The following is a 24,784-nucleotide window of genomic DNA, read 5'->3' on the forward strand; positions in this document are numbered from 1 at the left end:
TGTGTGCGCATGCACGCATGTGTGTGTGTGAAAGGCAACTAGGGAAGAGGTAACATTATATATAAAGAGATTTGAAACTTAATGAATTCCAAGAACCTTTAGTTTTAGTTAAAGAGCTAGGTAGGGTCCGGTTTGGATTTTATCCTTTAGGTGATAGGAAATGAGGTTTTAAAAAAATAATTAATTAATTAATTAATTTTTGTCTGCGTTGGGTCTTCGTTGCTGTGTGGGCTTTCCCCAGTGGCGGTGAGGGGACTCCAGGCAAGCAGGCTTCAGGAGTTGTGGCTCGCGGGCTCTAGAGCGCAGGCTCAGTAGTTGTGGAGCACGGGCTTAGCTGCTCCGCGGCATGTGGGATCTTCCTGGACCAGGGCTCGAACCCGTGTCCCCTGCATTGGCAGGCGGATTCTTAACCACTGCACCACCAGGGAAGTCCCGGAAATGAGTTTTAAGCAAGGAGGTATTTGCTTTTAAAAACTGACTCTGGGAGCAGTGTACTAAATGGATTAGAAGAGGATAAATGATGGAACAAAGAGATGAGTTAGATGTATTTTTCAACAGTTCACTTAAAAGATGCTCAAGTATTAAAATACTGTACTGACAGGAAAGGAAAACATAGATACAAGTGACATTTAAGAGGTAGTAGAATGAATAGAACTTGTGGTAAGTCTCAGGTTTTGACTTGGGTTAATTAATGGTTGCACCTATAAGGGAGTATAATAAATAAAAGCATCGGGCTTCTAGAAAATATGTTTAGTCATAGACATGCTGAGTTTGAGTTATCTGTAATATTGTTTAGGCAGAAATGTCCATCTAATAGTTATATTTTGGAGGGAAACTCAGGAGGGAGAAGTATGGTGGAGATAGATCTGGGATTTGCCACTTTTAAGCAGATGTCAACTTCTCAAAGGTAAAGGGGCTACAAAGAGCCTAGGAAACAGGGAGTCAAGAATGACCTTACCAAAAACAATTTCTATGGGGTGGTATGATGGTCACAGTGATGATATAACAGCAGTTGATACTTACACATTGCTTGTTATGTGCCAAGCACTTCTTAAGCATGTTATCTTCATTTAACAGATAAACTAAAAAGTTTCTTACCCAAGGTCACACAACTTACAAGTAACAGAACTAGGATTTGAATCCAAGCAGTCAAGTTGCAAAATCTAAGCTTTAACTACTATGCTAAGCTGCAGACATGAGGGCTATTGAATGGGACATAAGAAAGTAGGGAGAAAGGACAGACCACCCTTTTCAAGGTCAAGGGTCCTCCTCACTCCATCTCCCTCCCACCCCATTAAAAAAAAAAGAGTTGGACATGTATATATGTGGAAAGGAAGACAGTGAAGAGGTGAGGTTAAAGATATAGAACAAAGAAGAGACAATTAATGGAACAAGTCTCAGGAAAGGTAAGAGAGGTCTCAGGAAGACAGTGGCATAATTATGATGATATAGATACTTTTGGTATGGTATTCAATGAATGTAAGAGGAATCATAAAATATATTATATCTTGCTATTAAGAACTGCCTTACGAACAGTTAGTAATATTTTGGTCAAGAACTTGTTTTTAATTTCTTTTAAAAACAGTTACTGAAAGCTTTCTCTTGGGCAAGGTATATAATGCTTAGAAAAGCCCTGGGCAATTACTGAAGAATTACACAAAATACCTTAATCATATACCAAAACTATTTAAAAATATATGTATTCATTCATATATGCATAATAAATATGTATGTGTGTATGTATATTCGCGTGTGTGTGTCAGTCAATGATTCAGTTTATATTCAAAACAAAATCTCTCTAAATAGGACTTCCCTGGTGGCACAGTGGTTAAGAATCTGCCTGCCAATGCAGGGGACATGGGTTCGAGCCCTAATCTGGGTAGATCCCACATGCCGTGGAGCAACTAAGCCCGTGCGCCACAACTACTGAGTCCGTGTGCTGCAACTACAGAAGCCTGTGCACCTAGAGCCCACGCTCCGCAACAACAGAAGCCACGGCAATGAGAAGCCCGCGCATCGCAACGAAGAGTAGCCCTAGCCCCCACCTTGCCGCAACTAGAGGAGGCCTGCGCACAGCAATGAAGACCTAAAGCAGCCAAAAATAAATAAATTTATATATTAAAAAAATCTAAATGAAGACATATTTTTAATTATACATGGGACTTGATTATAAAGCAAAGAGTGATTTTTCCAGTAAATGCTTCAAATTAAAATGAACATCATTTTTGACTTAATTACTTTAGGAGACTATATGTTTGTTTCATAGATATTGTCACTGCTCAAAATATTTAGGTACTTCTCTTTTTAGAGCTGGCAGACGTATGAAAAAGCATTGCTGTCTAGCACCCAGGAGGTGTCAGTATGTGTTTACTGAGTGAATGAACAATGTGGTTTTTACTGTGGTAAAATACGATTTCTTTTTTTTTTTTAATATCTTTATTGGAGTATAATTGCTTTACAATGGTGTGTTAGTTTTTGCTTTATAACAAAGTGAATCAGCTACACACATATATATATCTCCATATCTCTTCCCTCTTGCGTCTCCCTCCCTCCTACCCTCCCTATCCCACCCCTCTCTCTAGGTGATCACAAAGCACTGAGCTGATCTCCCTGTGCTGTGTGGCTGCTTCCCACTAGCTATCGGTTTTACATTTGGGAGTGTATATAGGACCATCCACCTCACTACAAATAACTCAATTTCGTTTCTTTATATGGCTGCGAAATATTCCATTGCATATATATGCCACATCTTCTTTATCCATTCATCTGTTGATGGACACTTAGGTTGCTTCCATGTCCTGGTTATTGTAAATAGTGCTAGAATGAACACTGTGGTACATGACTCTTTTTGAATTATGGTTTTCTCAGGGTATATGCCCAGCAGTGGGATTACTGGGTCATATGGTAGTTCTATTTTTAGTTTTTTAAGGAACCTCCATACTGTTCTCCATAGTGGCTGTATCAATTTACATTCCCACCAAGAGTGCAAGAGGGTTCCCTTTTCTCCACACCCTCTCCAGCATTTACTGTTTGTAGATTTTTTGATGATGGCCATTCTGACCAGTGTGAGTTGATAACTCACTGTAGTTTTGATTTGTATTTCTCTAATGATTAATGATGTTGAGCATCCTTTCATGTGTTTGTTGGCAATCTGTATATCTTCTTTGGAGAAATGTCTATTTAGGTCTTCTGCCCATTTTTGGATTGGGTTGTTTGTTTTTTTGATATTGAGCTGCATGAGATTCATCCTTTGTCAGTTGCTTCATTTGCAAATATTCTCTCCCATTCTGAGGGTTGTATTTTCATCTTGTTTATGGTTTCCTTTGCTGTGCAGAAGCTTTTAAGTTTCATTAGGTCCCATTTGTTTATTTTTGTTTTTATTTCCATTTCTCTAGGAGTGGGTCAAAAAGGATCTTGCTGTGATTTATGTCATAGAGTGTTCTGCCTATGTTTTCCTCTAAGAGTTTTATAGTGTCTGGCCTTATATTTAGGTCTTTAATCCATTTTGAGTTTATTTTTGTGTATGGTGTTAGGGAGTGTTCTAATTTCATTCTTTTACATGTAGCTGTCCCGTTTTCCCAGCACCACTTATTGAAGAGACTGCCTTTTCTCCACTGTGTATTCTTGCCTCCTTTATCAAAAATAAGGTGACCATATGTGCGTGGGTTTATCTCTGGGCTTTCTATCCTGTTCCATTGATCTATATTTCTGTTTTTGTGCCAGACCCATACTGTCTTGATTACTGTAACTTTGTAGTACAGTCTGACGTCAGGGAGCCGGATTCCTCCAGCTCCAGTTTTCTTTCTCAAGATTGCTTTGGCTATTCACGGTCTTTTGTGTTTCCATACAAATTGTGAAATTTTTTGTTCTACTTCTGTGAAAAATGCCCTTGGTAGTTTGATAGGGATTGCACTGAATCTGTAGATTGCTTTGGGTAGTACAGTCATTTTCACAATGTTGATTCTTCCCATCCAAGAACATGGTATATCTCTCCATCTGTTTGTATCATCTTTAATTTGTTTCATCAGTGTCTTATAGTTTTCTGCATACAGGTCTTTTGTCTCCGTAGGTAGGTTTATTCCTAGGTATTTTATTCTTTTTGTTGCAATGGTAAATGGGAGTGTTTCCTTAACTTCACTTTCACATTTTTCGTCATTAGTGTATAGGAATGCAAGAGATTTCTGTGCATTAATTTTGTATCCTGCTACTTTACCAAATTCATTGATTAGCTCTAGTAGTTTTCTGGTAGCATCTTTAGGATTCTCTATGTATAGTATCATGTCATCTGCAAACAGTGACAGCTTTACTTCTTTTCCGATTTGTATTCCTTTTCTTTCTTTTTCTTCTCTGATTGCTGTGGCTAACACTTCCAAAACAATGTTGAATCATAGTGGTGAGAGTGGGCAACCTTGTCTTGTTCCTGATCTTAGTGGAAATGGTTTCAATTTTTCACCACTGAGGGCGATGTTGGCTGTGGGTTTGTCATATATGGCCTTTATTATGTTGAGGTAAGTTCCCTCTATGCCTATTTTCTGGAGGGTTTTCATCATAAATGGGTGTTGAATTTTGTTGAAAGCTTTCTTTGCATCTATTGAGATGATCATATGTTTTTTCTCCTTCAATTTGTTAATATGGTGTATCACATTGATTGATTTGCGTATACTGAAGAATCCTTGCATTCCTGGGATAAACCCCACTTGATCATGGTGTATGACCCTTTTAATGTGCTGTTGGATTCTGTTTGCTAGTATTTTGTTGAGGATTTTTGCATCTATGTTCATCAGTGATATTGGCTTGTAGTTTTCTTTCTTTGTGACATCTTTGTCTGGTTTTGGTATCAGGGTGATGGCGGCTTCGTAGAATGAGTTTGGGAGTGTTCCTGCCTCTGATGCAGGGATTTTTGTGGTGGAAAAATGTGGTAACAAGAATGAGCTATAATGTTATAATTGTACCTCTGGTAAGTCACTGCTATTTTTATGACCAGATGAACCAAACGTAAGTCATAATGAATAATATACTCAGTCAAATGAAATCAAGACCCAACTCAAGTGTCACCTCCTTGGTGAAGCCTCACTTATTTCCCAATGGCTCTCTTTTCTTTGCTTTCAAAACATTTGGCTGATCATGCTTTCTATCATATCACATATTACATCTTATTTATTTATATGGCCATCTCATTCACTACAGCACGACATTCGAGAGGATAGGCACAGTCTTGTTCAACTCTGTACCACCAGTGTCTAGAACAACGCTTGGCACGGAGTAGGTCTCAATGGAAGTTTACTGGATTAGCTAAATAAGAAAATTAGTCTAGTTGCTCTTAATTCCTTTGACCTTTTCTCTCTACATCCCTAGATGAACCCAATCATTTTATTGTATGAACTCATCTATTTTATGCACCATGTAGCTAAACACTGTTAGAGAAACTCTCAAGTGAATAAATTTATACCATTCTAAATTGATGGTCTCCAATCCTAAATGAGATATCAACATTGCTGAGCAATATTATTCTTTCATTCTTAGCTTGTGATCTGGTCTCGTACTTTTAGGATAATGGACGTCATTACAAAATCTAGAAACTACTTGCGTCCATAATCCATTTCTTTTTTTCCTGTTGCAACAGTAGTCTTTCCTCCATTCAAATGTTATATTCAAATGTTATATTCAAATGTTATATTGTAAGGCTTAGTCCTGGGACCTCTTTTTCACAGATGGCCTCACTTCACAGATGCAATCATTTCCCTGATTTTAAATACCATCTACAGTCATATTTTTATTTCCAACCTAGGCCTCTGGTCTATATTCCATACTAGAATATCCAACTGCCTATGATATATCCACTTGGATGTTTCATTGGCATGACAAACTGAACATGCCTAAAATTAACTCATAATCTTCTCCTTACCCCAAACCTACTTCTTCTGTGTCTCTCCTCCCACTGTTACCATTATGTTAACATTATGATGTACAAGCCAAAAACCAGACACACACTTGTGATTTCCTTCACTTTTCATTAATTTGAATGCCTTCTACAATACATGCCAGACACTGTTTGAGGTAATGGGGCTATGGCAGTGACTAAAACAAAACCCCTGTGCTCATGGAGCATGAGTTGGGAGTAGAGGGAGGCAAACAGATAAACAAAAAACTCAAATATATATATATAGCATATATCAGGTGGTCATGGAATGGGAGAGGGCAGTTACCATTGTATACAGTGAGTAGGGAAGGATCTGACTGATAATAGAGACCTAAAGGAAGTGAGAAAGTAAGGATATAAACATTTGGAGAAAGAACATTCCAAGTATAGGAAATTATAAGTTCAGAGACCCCAAGGCAGGAACATTCGTGCAATATGTGAGGGGGCTCCTGAGGATGGAGCAGAGTGAGCATAGAGGAAAGTGGTAGAAAGTAAGATAGAAGCCAGATCATACACGGCCTTATATTCTCTTTTAAGAACTCTAGCTTCTGTTGAGTGAAATGAGAAGGCATTTAGTGATATGGACAAAGGGTAACAGGAAATGCCTTAAGTTTAAAAACATCGCTCCGGCTGTTCTTGTGAGGACAGACCATAGGAGTTAAGGGTATAAGCAGAGAAATCAGCTAGAAGATAATTGCAATAAACCAGATGAGATGATAGCAGCCTGGAACCTTCAATGCCTTTTAATACATTACAATCCATATTCCCCCTACATGATCTGGCTTTTGCTTATTTCTCTGAACTCATTTTATCCCACCCCCATTTAAATATTATCCCACAGGTTACTTATCTTTGGTTCCTCAAACTTGCCCACCTTAGGGGCTTTGCACATGCTGTTGCTCCATCTGACTTCAACTCTCACCTGCCTAACACCTGTTCTTTGGTCATAGCTCAAAGGTTACTTCTGGGGAATATGATATCCAGTATAAGTTAGGTGCTCTCCCAGCTCTTGTTATACTCAGAGCACTCTCCATGATTTTTTCTTTTCATGATGCTTAAAATATTCACAATTTATTTAATGTTTATCTCCCCTACTAGACTACGATCCATGGAAATAGTACTGGTTTTGCTCACCATGGTATAGTTACTGCCTATCAGAGTGAAAGGCACTTAGTGGGCCCTTGATGAATATTTGCTGAGTAAATGAATGGATGACTTGTCAATCATATTTATTATTTGAAAAAAATTATCCAGCTTGATCACCTATAATATTCTGCAGATAATGCTCTGAATAACATCAGGTTTTTGAAAAATCAACTTTGTCATCAAAGGAAGAGAAATATCCATCAGTGAAATTCAGAAGAATGAAAGCAATTCCAAAAGGAGTTCTTAAACTATTTCGAACACACCATCAAATGAGTAACTGTGTACATAACCTCCCAGGGAAACCGTTTGAATCATGCAAAGTGAAAACACTAATGAAGTTGATCATTGGTAACATGCATCACCACAAACTATTTTTACTCACAAACTAAAATAGAAAGATGATCTTAAGTGTGATATCAGAAGAAAAAAATCTAATAGACGAGGGCCTTTTAGTAATTAAAACAGCATAGCCGCAACTGACCAGAATTTAAATGTATACGTCAGAACAAATAGGCAAAAGACAACAAACAAGGCTTTAAGAGAAATTTAGCATGGCTTTCTCCTTTGAAAGGCTCTATCAGTCCAATATCTTATATTTTCTAGTGACACTATTCAATAATACCAATTTATAAAATTTAGAACATAACCCTGATATACTTAAGAATATTCCAATCATAATGTGTTGAATGATATGCATACCTTTATTAAAGGAAGAAAATGTATTTTAGAAAAGATTTTGACATCAAGAAAATGAACTGTTTTTGAATTTTAGGTAACAGAAGTAAATCTGGAACCGCTTTTTCTTTTCTTCTGTTTTTTTAGAGGGGGCAAATTTGTAGTTACAAATTTATATATTATAAATTATATATGAATATATATAAATTATTATATATTAAAGATTGACATTTCTCATGTTTTCAATTACAAATACTTTGAGTAGTTATTAAAATCAATACAAGATACTTCAGTCTGATTATATTAAAAACTGCTGCCATAAATGTTAGCACTGCAAGTAAGTCTACCTAATGAATATAATGTAAAACAATTCTGTATTAAAATCAGATGTAATTATTTACAACTCCTTGAAATAAGCCTTTCCCCTGTAACCTGTACTCTTGTCATTTCCTATTATAGAATTAGGGACTGACAAAACATTAGAAAGTTTATATTAACAGAAATAGAAGCATTAATCCTAGAGAAATTTGTATACTAATTTGGAAGAATGTGAAGAACAGACAAGTAAGACTGTTGGTTAAGAAAGGCATATTTTCATGACTAGAAATCATTTTAGCCAAGTTACACAGGTACAAGGCATTCTTTCAGAGATACCGTTTCTGCTCCAGTTATGAAAACTAAATACTTACAGAACTTTGCTATATATACTCTTTCCACAAATAAGCTGCCTGAGAATTCAGGTTCTCTTTTCCCAGCCCCCTTTCTTCTTCTAAAGGGAAGGGATACTTCTCCCTTTCCCTGCAAACAAGGGAGAAGTAGAAACATTGGTATCTGTGATGGGAAAGTGAATGGTTCTAATACAAGTAAGGCTGTTTCCATTTCTTTACCTTTATCAAATTGGAAAGATCTGATTGAGTTGTCATTTGATAGATAATTAAACATATTTTTGATGCTAGTTTGCCATGTAATTTTTGGCACATAGTATGGAAGGAACTCAAATAATTGAGTTTAATTGCTTGGATAGATAAAAATCTGCCCTAGGAATATTATTTGAATTTTTAATCAGCCACATTCTCAGTTTACCGGAAGTCATCATTTTCTTTAAAATCCTAAACTGTTTTTTAAAATTCTATGTCTTAGGGATTAGGTGTTTCTTTTTGTGATTGAAACTATGTTCATTTATTCAGCTGTAAGTTTGGTTAATCTGAATAAAATTACAAAGCTTCATGTTAAAGTGGGTTTCCAAGAATTTGTTCCAATAAATGCAAAACGAGAGTCTCAGGTAGTGTAGAAAAGCATTACACTTAGTCACATTCAAAGCTATAAAGTACTAGAACACAGAAATAATAGCTTTAGTAATGACTTTTTCACTGTTTTACATTATAATGAGAATCTAATTTCCTAAAAGAATATTATTTGTGTAGTATTACTCATTCTCTTTAATTAAGTCTTATAAAAAAACTTTCAACTTTCTATATTCTTCTAAATTTACAGAAAGATTTTTTCCCTAACCCAACAGATCACAGGAAGAAGCTGACCTTAAAAGTGCCTGGAATTTCAACTGACTGCATTGTATGACAGGGATAATGAACAGTTCCTTGATTACTATCAGTTTTTCAGTGACTTCCTAGAGTCTATTTAAGGAGCCCTGTTACTTCCAAGTAAAGAGTTTGAAAACAACTATCTCACGCCATGCAGCTTTCCAGTGGAAAAGACCATATCACTCCCCTGCTTCAAATCCATCTGAAGAGTTGCTTCTTTCAGGAGGCCAATCATGAGCCTCCTATGCCTTGACAATGAAAAAGACAAGGGTTGGAGTGCTCCTGAAATCTACTAATCAACTAATGCTAATTAAAATTACCTCCAATAATGCAAATTTCAAAAACTAGACATTCTCTCAATGGAGTAATACATTTAGGGCCCTAGAAAACTACTTTGTTAACTTATTTGTACCACTGGGACACGGTGGTATATGCCTGTAATCATAACTACTCAGGAGGCTGAGGCCAGAGACAACCTGAACTCAAGAATTTTAAATTTCCTGCAGATTGATTATTCATGAACAGTTCTATGTTGTTATATCCCTTGCCTATCAGTATGCCTAGGAGAGCTAAATTAACACAGCTCAGAAATGGAGATGATAAATACCATTATTGTAATACTACTAAGCAAAAAAGAATTAAAAGTACATTCAAGTCTTTCTTCATTCACTAGGTCCTGACAAAGTGGAATAAGACTTGTAGGAAAGGAGAACAAATAAATACACGGACTATGGATGGTAGAATTTTCCCGAAGTCATTCTGCTTGACTCCTTCAATTTAGAAAGATAAAATAATATCATAATCTAATACCTATTCATTTACAATGTGCCAGTCACTATCCTAAGAGCTTTATATTCATCAACTCACTTAATCCCCACAAAACTCCTAAGATATGGGTACTATTATTTTCCTCACCTGAGGAGAAAAATGAGTTGTAGAAATAACTTATACAGGGCAGCACAGGTGATCAGTAGTAGAGACGTTTTCAATCCAGATAGTGTAACTCCACAGTCTGTGCTTCTAACTTATATTGCTAATTTTTAATGTGTTGTTTTCTTTTCTCTAGCCAGAATATGGTTTTTAAACTGTTCCTCAGAGTCCTGGGATCCCATGAGAATGCTTCTGGGGCCACTAAATAGAAGAAAGCAGATGGGACTCTGGGCACTTCACCCAACCAAAGCAACTTCACTACATCTGTTTAAATATTGAGGATACAATTAAACTTTTCACAGTAATAATTAAAAAAAGATTTTCATGCTAAAAAGTAAAACATTTGAAAAATCACAATATCAAGACTATACTCTTCATAAGTCAGGATCTATGTCTAAAAGTATCTCACATGTTTGCCATTCAGTAAATATTAACTTGACAAATTGAAACTGTATGGCAGTACTGTACTCATCAGAAAAATTTAATACTCAATTGTACCATTAAATCAGAGAAAATCTTGAATATCAATATAATTAAATTGAATAATAACAATAATGATATTAAGTCACACTCAGATTGGTGCTTCTTAAGTTTTTAATCACAAGCGATCAAACAATTTCATCATCTCAAGGCTACTGATGGGTTAAACATAACCCATTCTCACAAAGAAAAAATAGGTATGCTTTCACATCCATATTGTTAACAATATATCAATAATTACACTGCCTGATGTACTAATGCCCACTCATATTTTTAGAATTATTGAATTAATAAAAGGAATTATATTAAAATATAAATTATCAGTAGAAGTTTTATTTTATAATATTTTCTGAAGTTCATGAATTATCTGAAGTTTCACAGAAGTCACAAAGAAACTTGAAAAAAAAAGCATAACTGAGGAAATGGTATCTAAAAAACTTATTTAAAAAAATCTACTCTATTAACTATCTTTTACCCTTTTCATCTGTGGACCTAAGAACTTACATGGTGTTCATGAAACAGAATAACATAGGCTACTGCCACCATTTTATATTCCCTCCTATGGTGAATTTTCAACTTGAGAGCTGACATCTAAAGCAATTAAAAATCACAGATGCTTTAAGAAAATAAAACTGAAGTACTAGCTTTTCTAATTCTGGATTTGGATTAAAAGTCAAAAGCAGCAAAAATTAAAACTAATTTTTTCTCTTCTCCAACTTGGAGAGTTTTATTTTAGAAAAAGTACAGCTTCCAACAAGATACAGACATAAAATAATATCCACTGCTTAAAATACTTAGCTAAAATTTTCATGAAAATTTTTTCTTACTTTGTGATATTATCAGAAAATTACAAACTATCACCCTAACAAACCTCACCCTCATGGCTATATCTCAGTTGAAATGAAACATGTAAAGGTGAAATATATTAAAAGAGAAGGTCAGCATTAGACATACCTATTGTAATAAAAGTGCTTTGAACAGAAGCAAAAACTAATAAATGAAGTTTCTTATACCTTAAACATACACAAAACAGTTCAACAAATGCCAAATCTAGCTCAACATAGCTGATTAGAAGATTTCATTTTAATACTTGTTTTTGAGAAATTGAGTTAATCATATGGAGACAACACTAAATAGACTATAACAAAGGCACAGGAAACTAGAATGTAATATTGCCCTAGAAGGAATTTAGTTTGAATGTAAGCTAGAGACTACCATGAATGATTAGCAAGAACATTAACTCTTGTTCTAACAGACTCAAATTTTTTATGCTTATGCTATTAAAACTTTTTGAAAATCCTAGTCTTAATCCTTATGAAAAAGCACCAAGATTGGTTTTCCATACTACAATGTTAAAAAACAAAACAAAACCCAAAAGACCTCAAGAATATCAAGCCTCCAGAACCAAAGTAATTTTGGTAGTGCAAGGATAAGCAGCTGTATAACAATTAATATGACTGGTGATATGAGAAAGGGTTTTCTGATACTGATGTAACCACCGATTATATAAAACATTTTCCAGAGGTGGTGCTGAAGATGATTTTTCAGTGATTAGGCAGGGTAGTCCAACAGATATACAAACAAAATTACAATATGTCTGCCCTGTTCCTACTCTGAAAGCTCGGCACCCATGCACTTTACTTTGTTATCTAAATAACTGCCAGGATAACAATATGTTTTGGCTTGCTCTTCTCAGATGAGTTCCCTTTCTCCTCTTCCAGAAAATAAAGATATAATATCTTAAAATTTAATTGTCTAACTAGTGCTAGGAACCTAGAAAAAAATTTTGGATAAAGTAATTCACATTAAAGTATAAGCAATATTACTCATCAAAGAAAGTTTAAAGGAATAGTTTATTAACCTACACAGTATCTGCTTCAGCAGATAGGCTATTTCCTGAGCGGCTCAACTCTAAACCAAGATATCAGGAATTAATCGACTATACATCCCAGTGCATGTCTCAGAAAAGTTGCCAACTCCTGGTCAAGAGTTATGACAGTTAAATTTCTAATTTTTCAAGAATGCTATAAAGACAATGGTTCATTTAGGAAACAACTGGATTAATGACTATGTACAAAGGATTTATTTTGAATTTTGGATGATAAAGAGTCCTATACTTTTCTCAGATAGTCAAGATTTGCAATAATGTCCTTATCAATCCATATATGTATTTAATTTATATCTTTGGAGGGTGCCCCTTGGGCATAGGAGATTCAGTATTAAAATATAGAGAACAGAATACTGCAGATTTAAAAATAAAAATTCAGAATTGCACACACACACACACAAAAAAAAAGAAAGAAAAAAAAAGGACTTCCAAAAGAAGGTTAAAATTCAAATATCAAAATAGTATACCATTATTTTGGGCTTTTTGAAATACAGAATTTTATTTGTAAAAGGGGAATAAAATAACCAGCTCTAATTTTATGCACAGTAACAGTGATATTAAAGTATACACGGATCTTGTTACTTCACAATCAATCAAAGACATAAATATTTCACAGGTAAAACTGGAAGAAGGTACAGACAGAGCAGGAAGAAAAGGGAAGCTCTATGGAGAGACAAAGGGAAAAAAAGGGCAGTGATCTGTTATATCCCCAAATTGAAAGAGTATTAAGGGAAAGTGATTTGTTAAAAATATGTATACAAAAGGTTCATAAAATTTTCTTATTTTTACAAATCTTAATTTCACACTAAGGTAAAAAAAAAGATTTAAAATTAATTTTATTTAGAGTTAGAACACTGGTGACCATAAAATAATCATTCTCTGAAATTCCCACCAATGTCTAAAAAAAGCAAGAGACTTCATATAAAGGAGAGATCTCACTCGCTTTTTTTTCTTCTCAGAGAACCTAGGTTTTCTGTTTGGAATTATATTTTTTGTATGAACTTATATTTAATCTTCTACTATATGATAATCAATCACATGCCACCTGAGAATCATGATAAGATATTCTTAGAATGAATGATTCAAATGTGTATGCTTAAATCTTCCATGAAAACACAAACTCTCCAAACACATATAATACTCATATTCTGACATGTAAAACCCAACTCTATTTCTCTTGTATTATTGATTACCATAAAACATGAGTTTCACTTTGTTTGGAAAGACCTACCTGAATAGCTGAGTTCATGAAACACGTATTTCCCAAGTTACTTAGGCCACAGAGGCCGGGCTGTTCATTGTTTCTTCCAGGTTCTGAATAATCATAGTTCTTATAAGCAGTATATGATGGGAGACAATAATTTGAGTTTTTCACACTGGAAGAAAACAAAAAATCTTTTTCATAATGCAGCCAATTATCATCATATAGTTATAATGAACAGAGTACTTTAAACCTGTTTGAGATATGCGGTCAGTCATTAATTTTTTTATAAAGCACTTAACTCAGGTACTTTTAACATGAACCTAAATCAAAATAACCCCCTTAATTAATATACTCCTCATTCAATCAACAAAATCACGGCATCATATACCACACCAACCAATACAAACCACATTATGTCTTTCTACCCTTGATTAACTGGAGCAGCTTCACAGCTTGCTCCATTCTTCACTGCTCCATCAAATGTAAAACATTCAGATTTTAAACACCACCCGCAGCAATAAATCATCTCATTGATGTCCCTTTTACATCCTGCTACTGTAATAGAGTGAGAACAGTAGAAGCTGGAAGAGTTGTGCTTTAGTTACAGGTGAGAGCAGAGATTTCCAGGGCCTTTGTGACATCACTGTTCTGATGCATCGAAGATTCTATTTATAGTATTCTACGCTAGACCAGCAAAATCTGGTATTCAAATGCAGAAAACAGCCTGGGTTGATGAGCAATGCAAAAATGAAATGATTTGAAGCAAGTACACACTTCAGTATTATTATTATGGAAAGAATCTTCTAGTTTGTTAGATTAATGCAGTTTATTTAACTAGGTAAATACAACCTCAGGATAATTTGTACTATGAGTACAATAAATATTAATCTTAAAAAAAACCTACATAATATTCAACCTTAGAGAATCAGGGTAATTTTACAAAGAACTAAGAGAAGTCAGTAAGTTAGATCCCTCTTTCTTTTTACATGTAACTAAAAAAAATTTTGTGGAAAAGGATAGATTCTTCCTTAATTTTTAATAGGTTATCTTATAAGATATTTATGATGGATGCTTTGGATATAATTCAAAAGCATACTTTCAATCATTATTTTTTTTATTCACTAGAACAAACCTGAACAAGAGTCAAGGTTATTTGCTAAAAGCAAATAATGATGTAAATAAATGAATACAGTGTTACAAATAAACATGGTAAATCAGTAACTCTGACAATCTCAATTGGCTATAATTTATTCCTGGTATTATTTTTTTTTTAAGTTTTTACTTATAATTTCAAATACTTTCTATTGTAGCTTCTATACTCTCACTTTATAACAGTTTATACGAACTGTACTACCGCTTGTTCTAACAAAGCCTTTAGTAAACATAAACACCCTAACAAACCAACAGGTAAAACACACAAAACCATATCAACCAAAATTTACACACACAATGCTATCTCACTAATATTTTTGTAGTTTTAAGAAAACACCCCCCTTCATCACAAATAAAAGATCAACTCTCAGACTGAAAAACCAACCTACCCCAAAGTTAAACAAAAAGAGCAGGCTCCAAAGAAGTGCAACCTTGATCAATTCATAGACTTGTAGCTATTTACTTGTTTTAAACTTAACGAAAAGAAAAAAACGGGTTCAAGCGTCTTTTGGATTTTGCAGATCACTAGCCTAATAATTCATATTTTATTTTATATTAGCAGTAACAAAGTTCAAGGCACTAGCGTTGGTGGTATAGTGGTGAGCATAGCTGCCTTCCAAAGTTCAAGGCACCTATCAGCAATTCCATATATAGTCACTGAGTGACTGGATTCTTGAATCTAACTTTGAGGACATGTAACAAAAAACTGAATCCTGGTTTTCCTTTTACCCCTTTAAGAAGTGCTTAGGGCTTCCCTGGTGGCGCAGTGGTTAGGAATCCGCCTGCCAATGCAGGGGACACGGGTTCGAGCCCTGGTCGGGGAAGATCCCACATGCCGCAGAGCAACAAAGCCCATGAACCACAACTACTGAGCCTGTGCTCTACAGCTCATGAGCCACAACTACTGAAGCCCACGTGCCTAGAGCCTGTGCTCCACAACAAGAGAAGCCCGTGCACCGCAACGAAGAGTAACCCCCTCTCACCGCAACTAGAGAAAGCCCGCGTGCAGCAACAAAGACCCAAGGCAGGCAAAAATAAATAAATAAATTTATTAAAAAAAAAAAAAAAAAAAGTGCTTAAAATCAAGGTCTGCTATATATTACAAAAATGCAAGGCCTACATTTTCAACATGTTAAAAAAAACCCATATATATCCACTGTAAAATTATAATAAAACTTAAGTCAGAGTACAAAGGGAAAGTATGCCCAAATACATGCTCATGCATACACACACACCCACACCCACACCCACACCAACACCCACGCAAGTGATCTGAATCCTTAAAGGATATCTACATTTTAGTTTAAGTGACAGGATAAGAATAAACCTTGGCCAAAGATTAAGATGGTAGTCTACATGCTCAATGATAATAAAGAAAACTAACAAATTGAAAATATTTTAATACTATCTTCATTGGTCACTTATAATCCACATCTTATGTGTTCTTTATATCAAATAAACTCTGTCGGGGAAAATAGCAAAACCAACAGCTCTTTAAACACTTCGACAAAGTACATGGAAACCTAAACCCGAAAGACAGCCTCTATATCTTTCATAACTACTGCTGCTATTTTTTTTTTCTAAAGGTTGTAAGCTAGTCCTTATCCCATAAGGTTATGTCACTTTGCAAAAACAAATAAATGTCAGTAATCTTAATGGGAATTTTAATGCTATGCTAGATTAATTCATCTTAAATGAATATACATTTAAAAATATAACATTTTTTAGTAAAATCAAGCCCTTTTCTATAAATATTGGAAACTGACTTTTTAAAATTTAATTTTATTTATTTTTTATACAGCAAGTTCTTATTAGTTATCTATTTTATACATATTAGTGTATATATGTCAATCCCAATCTCCCAGTTCATCCCACCCCCCCCCTCCACTTTCCCCCCTTGTTGTCCATACATTTGTTCTCTACGTCTGTGTGTCTATTTCTGCCTTGCAAACTGGTTCATCTGTACCATTTTTCTCGATTCCACACATATGCGTTAATATACGATATTTGTTTTTCTCTTTCTGACTTACTTCACTCTGTATCACAGTCTCTAGGTCCATCCACATCTCTACAAATGACCCAATTTCGTTCCTTTTTATGGCTGAGTAATACTCCATTGTACATATGTACCACATCTTCTTTATCCACTCATCTGTCGATGGGCATTTAGGTTGCTTTCATGACCTGGCTATTGTAAATAGTGCTGCAATGAACATTGGGGTGCATGTATCTTTTTGAATTATGGTTTTCTCTGGGTATATGCCCAGTAGTGGGATTGCTGGGTCATATGGTAATTCTATTTTTAGTTTTTGAAGGAACCTCCATACTGTTCTCCATAGTGGCTGTATAAATTTACATTCCCAACAGTGCAAGAGGGTTCCCTTTTCTCCACACCCTCTCCAGCACTTATTGTTTGTAGATTTTCTGATGATGCCCATTCTAACCAGTATGAGGTGATACGTCATTGTAGTTTTGATTTGCATTTCTCTAGTAATTAGTGATGTTGAGCAGCTTTTCATGTGCTTCTTGGCCATGTGAATGTCTCCTTTGGAGAGATGTCTATTTAGGTCTTCTGCCCATTTTTTTGATTGGGTTGTTTGTTTTTTGATATTGAGCTGCATGAACTGCTTGTATATTTTGGAGCTTAATCCTTTGTCCATTGATTTGTTTGCAAATATTTTCTCCCATCCTGAGGGTTGTCTTTTCCTCTTGCTTATAGTTCCCTTTGCTGGGCAAAAAGCTTTTAAGTTTCATTAGGTCCCATTTGTTTATTTTTGGTTTTTTTTCCATTACTCTAGGAGGTGGGTCAAAAAAGAACTTGCTGCGATTTATGTCAGAGAGTGTTCCTCCTATGTTTTCCTCTAAGAGTTTTATAGTGTCTGGTCTTACATTTAGGTCTTTAATCCATTTTGAGTTTATTTTTGTGTATGGTATTAGGGAGGTTCTAATTTCATTCATTTACATGTAGCTGTCCCATTTTCCCAGCACCACTTATTGAAGAGACTGCCTTTTCTCCACTGTATATCCTTGCCTCCTTTATCAAAGATAAGGTGACCATATGTGCATGGGTTTATCTCTGGGCTTTCTATCCTGTTCCACTGATCTATATTTCTGTTTCTGTGCCAGTACCATACTGTCTTGATTATTTTAGCTTTGTAGTATAGTCTGAAGTCAGGGAGCCTGATTCCTCCAGCTCTGTTTTTTTCCCCTCAGGATTTGCTTTGGCTATTTGGGGTCTTTTGTGTCTCCATACAAATTTTAAGATCTTTTGTTCTAGTTCCGTAAAAAATGCCATTGGTAGTTTGATAGGGATTGCAATGCATCTGTAGATTGCTGTGGGTAGTATAGTGATTTTCACAACACTGATTCTTCTAAGCCAAGAACATGGTATATCTCTCCATCTGTTTGTGTCATCTTTGATTTCTTTCATCAGTGTCTTATAATTTTCTGAGTACAGGTTTTTACCTGCATAGGTAGGTTTATTCCTAGGTATTTTATTCTTTTTGTTGCAACGGTGAATGGGAGTGTTTCCTTAATTTTTCTTTCTGATCTTTTGTTGTTAGTGTACAGGAATGCAAGATTTCTGTGCATTAATTTTGTATCCTGCAACTTTACCAAATTCACTGATTAACTCTAGTAGTTTTCTGGTGGCATCTTTAGGATTATCTATGTATAGTATCATGTCATCTGCAAACAGTGACAGTTTTAACCTCTTCTTTTCCAATTTGGATTCCTTTTATTTCTTTTTCTTCTTTGACTGCCGTGGCTAGGACTTCCAAAACTATGTTGAATAGTAGTGGTGAGAGTGGACATCCTTGTCTTTTTCCTGATCTTAGAGGAAATGCTTTCAGTTTTTCACCATTGAGAATGATGTTTGCTGTGGGTTTGTCATATATGGCCTTTATTTTGTTGAGGTAGGTTCCCTCTATGCCCACCTTCTGGAGAGTTTTTATCATAAATTGGTGTTGAATTTTGTCAAAAGCTTTTTCTGCATCTATTGACATGAACATATGGTTTTTATTCTTCAATTTGTTAATATGGTGTATCACATTGATTGATTTGCGTATATTGAAGAATCCTTGCATCCCTGGGATAAATCCCACTTGATCATGGTGTATGATCCTTTTAATGTGTTGTTGGATTCTGTTTGCTAGTATTTTGTTGAGGATTTTTGCATCTATATTCATCAGTAATATTGGTCTGTAATTTTCTTTTTTTGTAGCATCTCTGTCTGGTTTTTGTATCAGGGTGATGGTGGCTGAAACTGAGTTTTCAATTAGCATTTACATTTAACATTATAAGCACTATAAATCTATAATTTAAACCTCATAACTGTAATTATGCTCACTTTGCAGTTAATGAAATGATACTTTCAGCAACTAACTTGTCAAAAGCCAGATGGCTAGTCTCTGGCAGTCTCCAAAATCCAGTTCCTTTTCATCCTTTAATCTCTTTCAGGGAGTCATTTCCATTTCAAATAAAAGAGCTTTAAATGAATTAACAGAAAAATAAAATGTGCCCCGATGTGGAATGCCAAGAGTTGAGACAACAAATACATTAAAGAGATTTTTTTAGAGGAAGTATTATAGTAAAGCAGATGCAGCAAGACAGAAGAAAAATGCGGAGAGTGGAAAGATTTTGGTACATATTAAAAATGTACTTAAATTATAATTGAGGCAAGAATTAATACTGTACAGATTAACAAGTAAAACTACTACACAGGGTGAATGAACAATATTCTGGCATCTGATTCTTCATAATATTAGTCTTTAATAAAAACTTAAACTTTATTAAACTTCAATGAAATAATTCCAAGTACACTTTGTTATTACTTTTATAACAAATATTTTTATTTCTGGAAATGAAAACTTTATAACTTAATAATGTATCAGTTTAAGTCTTGAATTTGTTAATAAATGCCATATAAACGTTGTGTCACAACTACTGATTTTAATATGTACTTTACACTTGGAGTATTATCTCCACATATATGAAGTTTCATAAACGTATTTAATCTTAAAAGGTCATTACCCATTTTACATACTTTTAAAGAAACTATTATGCTATTTCCATCTGAAGTCTTAAGCAGCTACTTATTTCCACAAGTTGAAAAGAAAGTCAAGAAATAAATTTTATGTGAAATAATTGTTATAACATTAATTCAAGTTTTTTAAAGTAAAAAAAAAATCAACTCTCCATTTTATAAATGTTTAAATTTTGTTCCTTACTAAGAAAGGTTAAGTTTTACTTTTAAGTAAGGTGGTACCAGTAGCTATTTGCTATTAAACTTTCCTAATATGAAAGGACTATTTTAGTGTCTAAAATAGACAAATATAAACAGCTAAAAATATAACCTAGTCATAGGAGTAGAATCATTAATCAATCATGTTCTAAACTTTTAAGACAACACTCCAGTTCCTCTCTTAATATTTTCTGCAGTCAGAGGTTTTGAGATCAGATTGTACTGTCATATTTTTACTGTGAGAGGGAAATAAGACAAAAACAGAAGCACCAGATCACATATACTAATATGGCAACTCTGGTCAAAATACAGCCTATGTTCAATACAGTCTATATACAACACTAAAAAATCTCTCCAAAGCATAACTAACTATAAATACATGTTATACCTGGAACCAAATTCTTTTATAGTAACTGTGGGAGCCATCAGCAATTGGTAGAAACACAAATAATATTTTATCTCATATGAGAAAATTACTTTTGATGAATTACATTAAAAGATACCATGTAAAATACAAACCAGATTATAGGAGGATATTTCCCTTTACTCTTTTGCCTGTGGATATACATTTTTAAATAGAAGAGAACACATTACACTGCAATTTTGGATATCCAGTGTCTTCAGTATTTCACTATTATACTACAGTGCACGTATCTTGTTACTACTGAAGTAAGGAATTAGTGTTTTAAATCTTCTTGATACATATAGCAAACCCTTTTCTACGAAAGTTGGACTAATACTCCAACCACTCAAACAGAATCCTTACAAGAACAGATACCATCACTTAACTTTTCCCAATGAGACTGAGGTGGGGGAAAGTGGATGGAGTTGTTTATGTTTTTAATTTACATATCTCTAGTTAGTAGTGAACTTGAACATTTAAAATGTTTGTTTTAATTCTCTTATTTTCATTGCCCAGCTGCATCATTTACCTACTTTTCTAGTTGTCTTAAAAAATTTCTCAGTGATTTTTATGAGCTTGATATACTAAGAATATCTGCCCTTCCTTTGTCATTTGTAGCAAGAATATTTTCCATTTATTTGCTTTTTAATTTTTATATGGCTGACAATTAAAATTTTAGTTTAATTTAAAGTTTTAAAGAGAAATAGCAATCCAATTTTTCCAATAGCATTTCCTGGATAATCTGCCCATTCTCCATTAGTCTAGGATACTTTCTGATCACACTACATTCTTTTATATATAAAGGTCTGTTTCTGGGCTCTCTTTTCTATTCCATTGATCTGGAGGTATATTCTTGGGTCAGTACTATGCTGTTTGAAATCTTATATCTTTATAACAGGTTGTGATATTTAGTAGGATTAATCCTTTCTCATTGTTTTTCCTTTCCAAAGTTATTTTGGCTATTCTTATATATTTATAATCCAGATGTATGTTAAAATTAGAATCATTTTGTCAAGCCCCACCTCTCCATATGAATTTTAAGGGAACATTAATTAAACCTATAAATTCAATTAACGGTGCTTTTTAAAAGATTATTTCACGAATAGTTTCAGTCCTTTTGAATTTACCCTTTGGAATAATCAGATGCCATTTATGAACTGGACAAGTAGTGTAAATATTTAACTACATAAATCCTGTAAACCTAAAACATAAACTACAATGTATATATCCAAGAAGTAAAAGGACAATAATCATCTCTGGATTAAAATTCTTCCCATAATTGAATGGAGTAATTATAAATAAAGTTTTCTTTTTATCCTTTTATATAAAACCATGCCAATTTTCAAGGTAATACATCCATGTCAGACGTTATAGTGAATCCCAAGTGACTCTGAATCCTTTTTCTTATAGCAATATGGCACACATTTTCATGTAATTTTTGTAAATCCTAAGATTCTGAATACTATTCCTGATGGAGCAAGGGAATTGTTTCTCCAAACTTTTTCAGAAAAAGTAATTGTCTTTTTGATAAACATAAAAATTTATATGTTTTCCAGTTGAGAATCACTGATAAACACTTTTAAAAAGCACTATGTATTGTCTGTGATTACATGTCTAGTTCTAAAATGACATCTGAAATTTATACTGTTCTTAAAAATTTGAATTCTAACAGACTTGTATATATATTTCAATAATTAGTGTTTAGAATATGAAATTCTGAAAGTGTTTTATTTCTCTTTTAGTAAATTATTGTAGTATATATATTAAATCAAGAAGTTTATACCTCTGCTTGCTTTCTTGTGAAGTTACTCCTTGAAGAACTGACCAGTGATTTAAAAGAAAATCAATTTTAATGCATTAAGACTTTTATCCTAAATTTTAGATACAAGAGATTTTTTGCAACCACAATAGGGCGATCAATTAAACAAAGAGTTTTTAAGATTCAGTGCTTACTTTCTGTTGTTGATGTTGTTATAATTATTTGATAGAGATGAAGGAGAGATCTTTGGTAAAGTTGAAAAATTGGATGCACCTGGGGACCTTTAAAAATATGAAAATGTTAAATTAGATAAAAAATGCTGAAGTTTGAAATTAATTATGAAATAAAGAAAAGAACTACAGATGACAATGTATGTAGTAAATGAATGCTGGAAAACAGATTTATGAGCAAAATCACCATATACCTTTTGGTTTTCAATTTCTAATGTATTTGTTCATATAAAAAATAATAGTATATAAGGGAACTATTTTCAAAGGAAATTGATCAAATTTAATATAAAACTTGATATTATTCTTATAAATCTACTAATGCAATCCACCCAGTTCTGAGTTCAGGTAACCATTATTAACATTTTACAATCAATAATTTCCTTAAATCAATGGAATTAAAATATTAATTTTTAAAGGAAGCATGTAAAAGAAATCCACTGTGTCTCAGTAGGTACTATGGCATTCCAATTATACACAACACAGACACAGATATCATAGATTTTACCAATTTTTAAAACTGTAAGGCAAGAGGGATGAAATAGCAAAGAGAATTCCAAACATAATCCCGAGAAGTAATTTTTGGCCAAGGTTATCCCTGAAAAAACTGAACAGATATAAATCTCACTATCTATTACACACCTCACTAATTCAGAATGTTTTTGGAGAAATCTAAATTACTAATGGCTTTTAATCAACAAATATGCTTTATAGGCATGATTTATAGTAAACAAATTCATTATATAGGAATGATTGTTTTAAAGTAGTACTTAAAAGTCTCTAGAAGATTTAATTTCCCTTGTAATTTTGTATACAATTTTAATTTACTAGGCAACATCTAGGCCACGGGCTGTAAGAGGCTAATACTTTCAGTCCAGTATCTCAGTCATCATAAATTCTAAATTAGTGAGGCCCAAAGTGATTGCTGTTTAAAAATTATTTTATTTCCTCTACTCAGGTGCTAATGAACAGCAAAATGGTCATTGGGCAGGAAAGTGTAATCTACAAAATTTGCTTTCAGGTAATTTGGATTTTGCTAAATTAAGTGGTGGGTAATAAAATTTCTTACATATAAAATTTTATTTAACTTTTGAAGTTTTATATATTATGAAATATTGGTAAAATTTTTTTCTTCATTTTAAAGGAGAGTTTTTTTGTTGTTGATGATGCAGGTTATATACAGGTAGATTACATTAAGTGGGACTTCTATTTAGCTGCCTTTCTGATGGAAGACCCTTACAAGATTTTATTTAACTGTACTAAAGCTGAAATCAAAAAATACAAGCAACCAAGTTTTAATATAAAACAATGTAGAAAACAAATTTAAAAGGTAATTTTAATATACTAATATTTTAAGGTACTAATTTTAGGATATTAATAGAACTAATATTAATATAGAAGTATTCTGGCATTTTTCTGCCTTCATGTTAAGAATGCTAACTTAGGAAAACAATCTAAAAACACCGAGACTGACTTATAATCAATTAAGGAGGTTTATTTTTCAAAATGTGATCTGACTACAATTTAATTCAATTCACTACAACTTTTCAGGTATACAGATAGAAACTGAAATATTCCCTTGAATTTTACTTATAGCAAAAATTATGAAAATAAAGATTACTTCATTTTATTTATAATATGTATTACATTTGTTACATATTATATATGGCTGAGGCATATATATATATATATTTTTTCCTTTTTCTGCCCATCTGTGGCCTTTTTAACTATTCATTAGCAACTCTATCCCAGAAGAGTATTAGAATTTTCTATGAAATTCATTAAAACACTCAAACATTTATTAAATGATTACATTATGCCTTGCCCTTGTTAAGTACTAGGAGTACAAAGAGAGAGACAGTTCCTGATCTCAAACAGCTCACACTCTAATAGGGGAAAATGATACAAACAAAATAACTATAAAACAGTATAAGTCCTAAAACAAATTTTAAAATTATAACAAAAAGTCAAATTTTGTGGGTAGTAACATGAAGTGATTTTAAAACGATGTGCACAGTTGGAAGGGTAGGTGGAAACTGGAAAGTGAGAGTACTCCAGGTGGAAAGAATAGCATGTGAAAATGTGTGGGGCTATAGAAAGCATGATGTGTTTAGGGAATTACCAATGAATTGGCTGAAAGGGTAGGGTGTAATGATAGGAACAGAGGTTAGTAAGGTAGGTATGATAATGAAGAACCTTTTTATGTTCTCTGAAGGA

The 24,784-nt window shown here is 33.7% G+C and overlaps 1 protein-coding gene across 5 annotated transcripts in view; it reads right to left on the minus strand.

The window, feature by feature from the left end:
* USP15 (ubiquitin specific peptidase 15) overlaps positions 1 to 24,784 on the minus strand; it is a 121,736-nt gene that overhangs the window by 34,391 nt on the left and 62,561 nt on the right. For 4 of the 5 annotated variants that reach the window (XM_007179731.2, XM_057556516.1, XM_007179733.2 and 1 more), the window contains 2 exons: positions 22,535 to 22,621; positions 13,812 to 13,956 (listed from right to left, as the gene is read on the minus strand). In XM_007179731.2, the coding sequence (XP_007179793.1) occupies positions 13,812 to 13,956; positions 22,535 to 22,621 (232 nt within the window). The remainder of the gene's footprint in view (positions 1 to 13,811; positions 13,957 to 22,534; positions 22,622 to 24,784) is intronic. The other variant, XM_007179732.2, reaches the window with a different exon arrangement.

This window comes from Balaenoptera acutorostrata, chromosome 11, assembly GCF_949987535.1.
Source record: "Balaenoptera acutorostrata chromosome 11, mBalAcu1.1, whole genome shotgun sequence".
NCBI lineage: Eukaryota > Metazoa > Chordata > Mammalia > Artiodactyla > Balaenopteridae > Balaenoptera > Balaenoptera acutorostrata.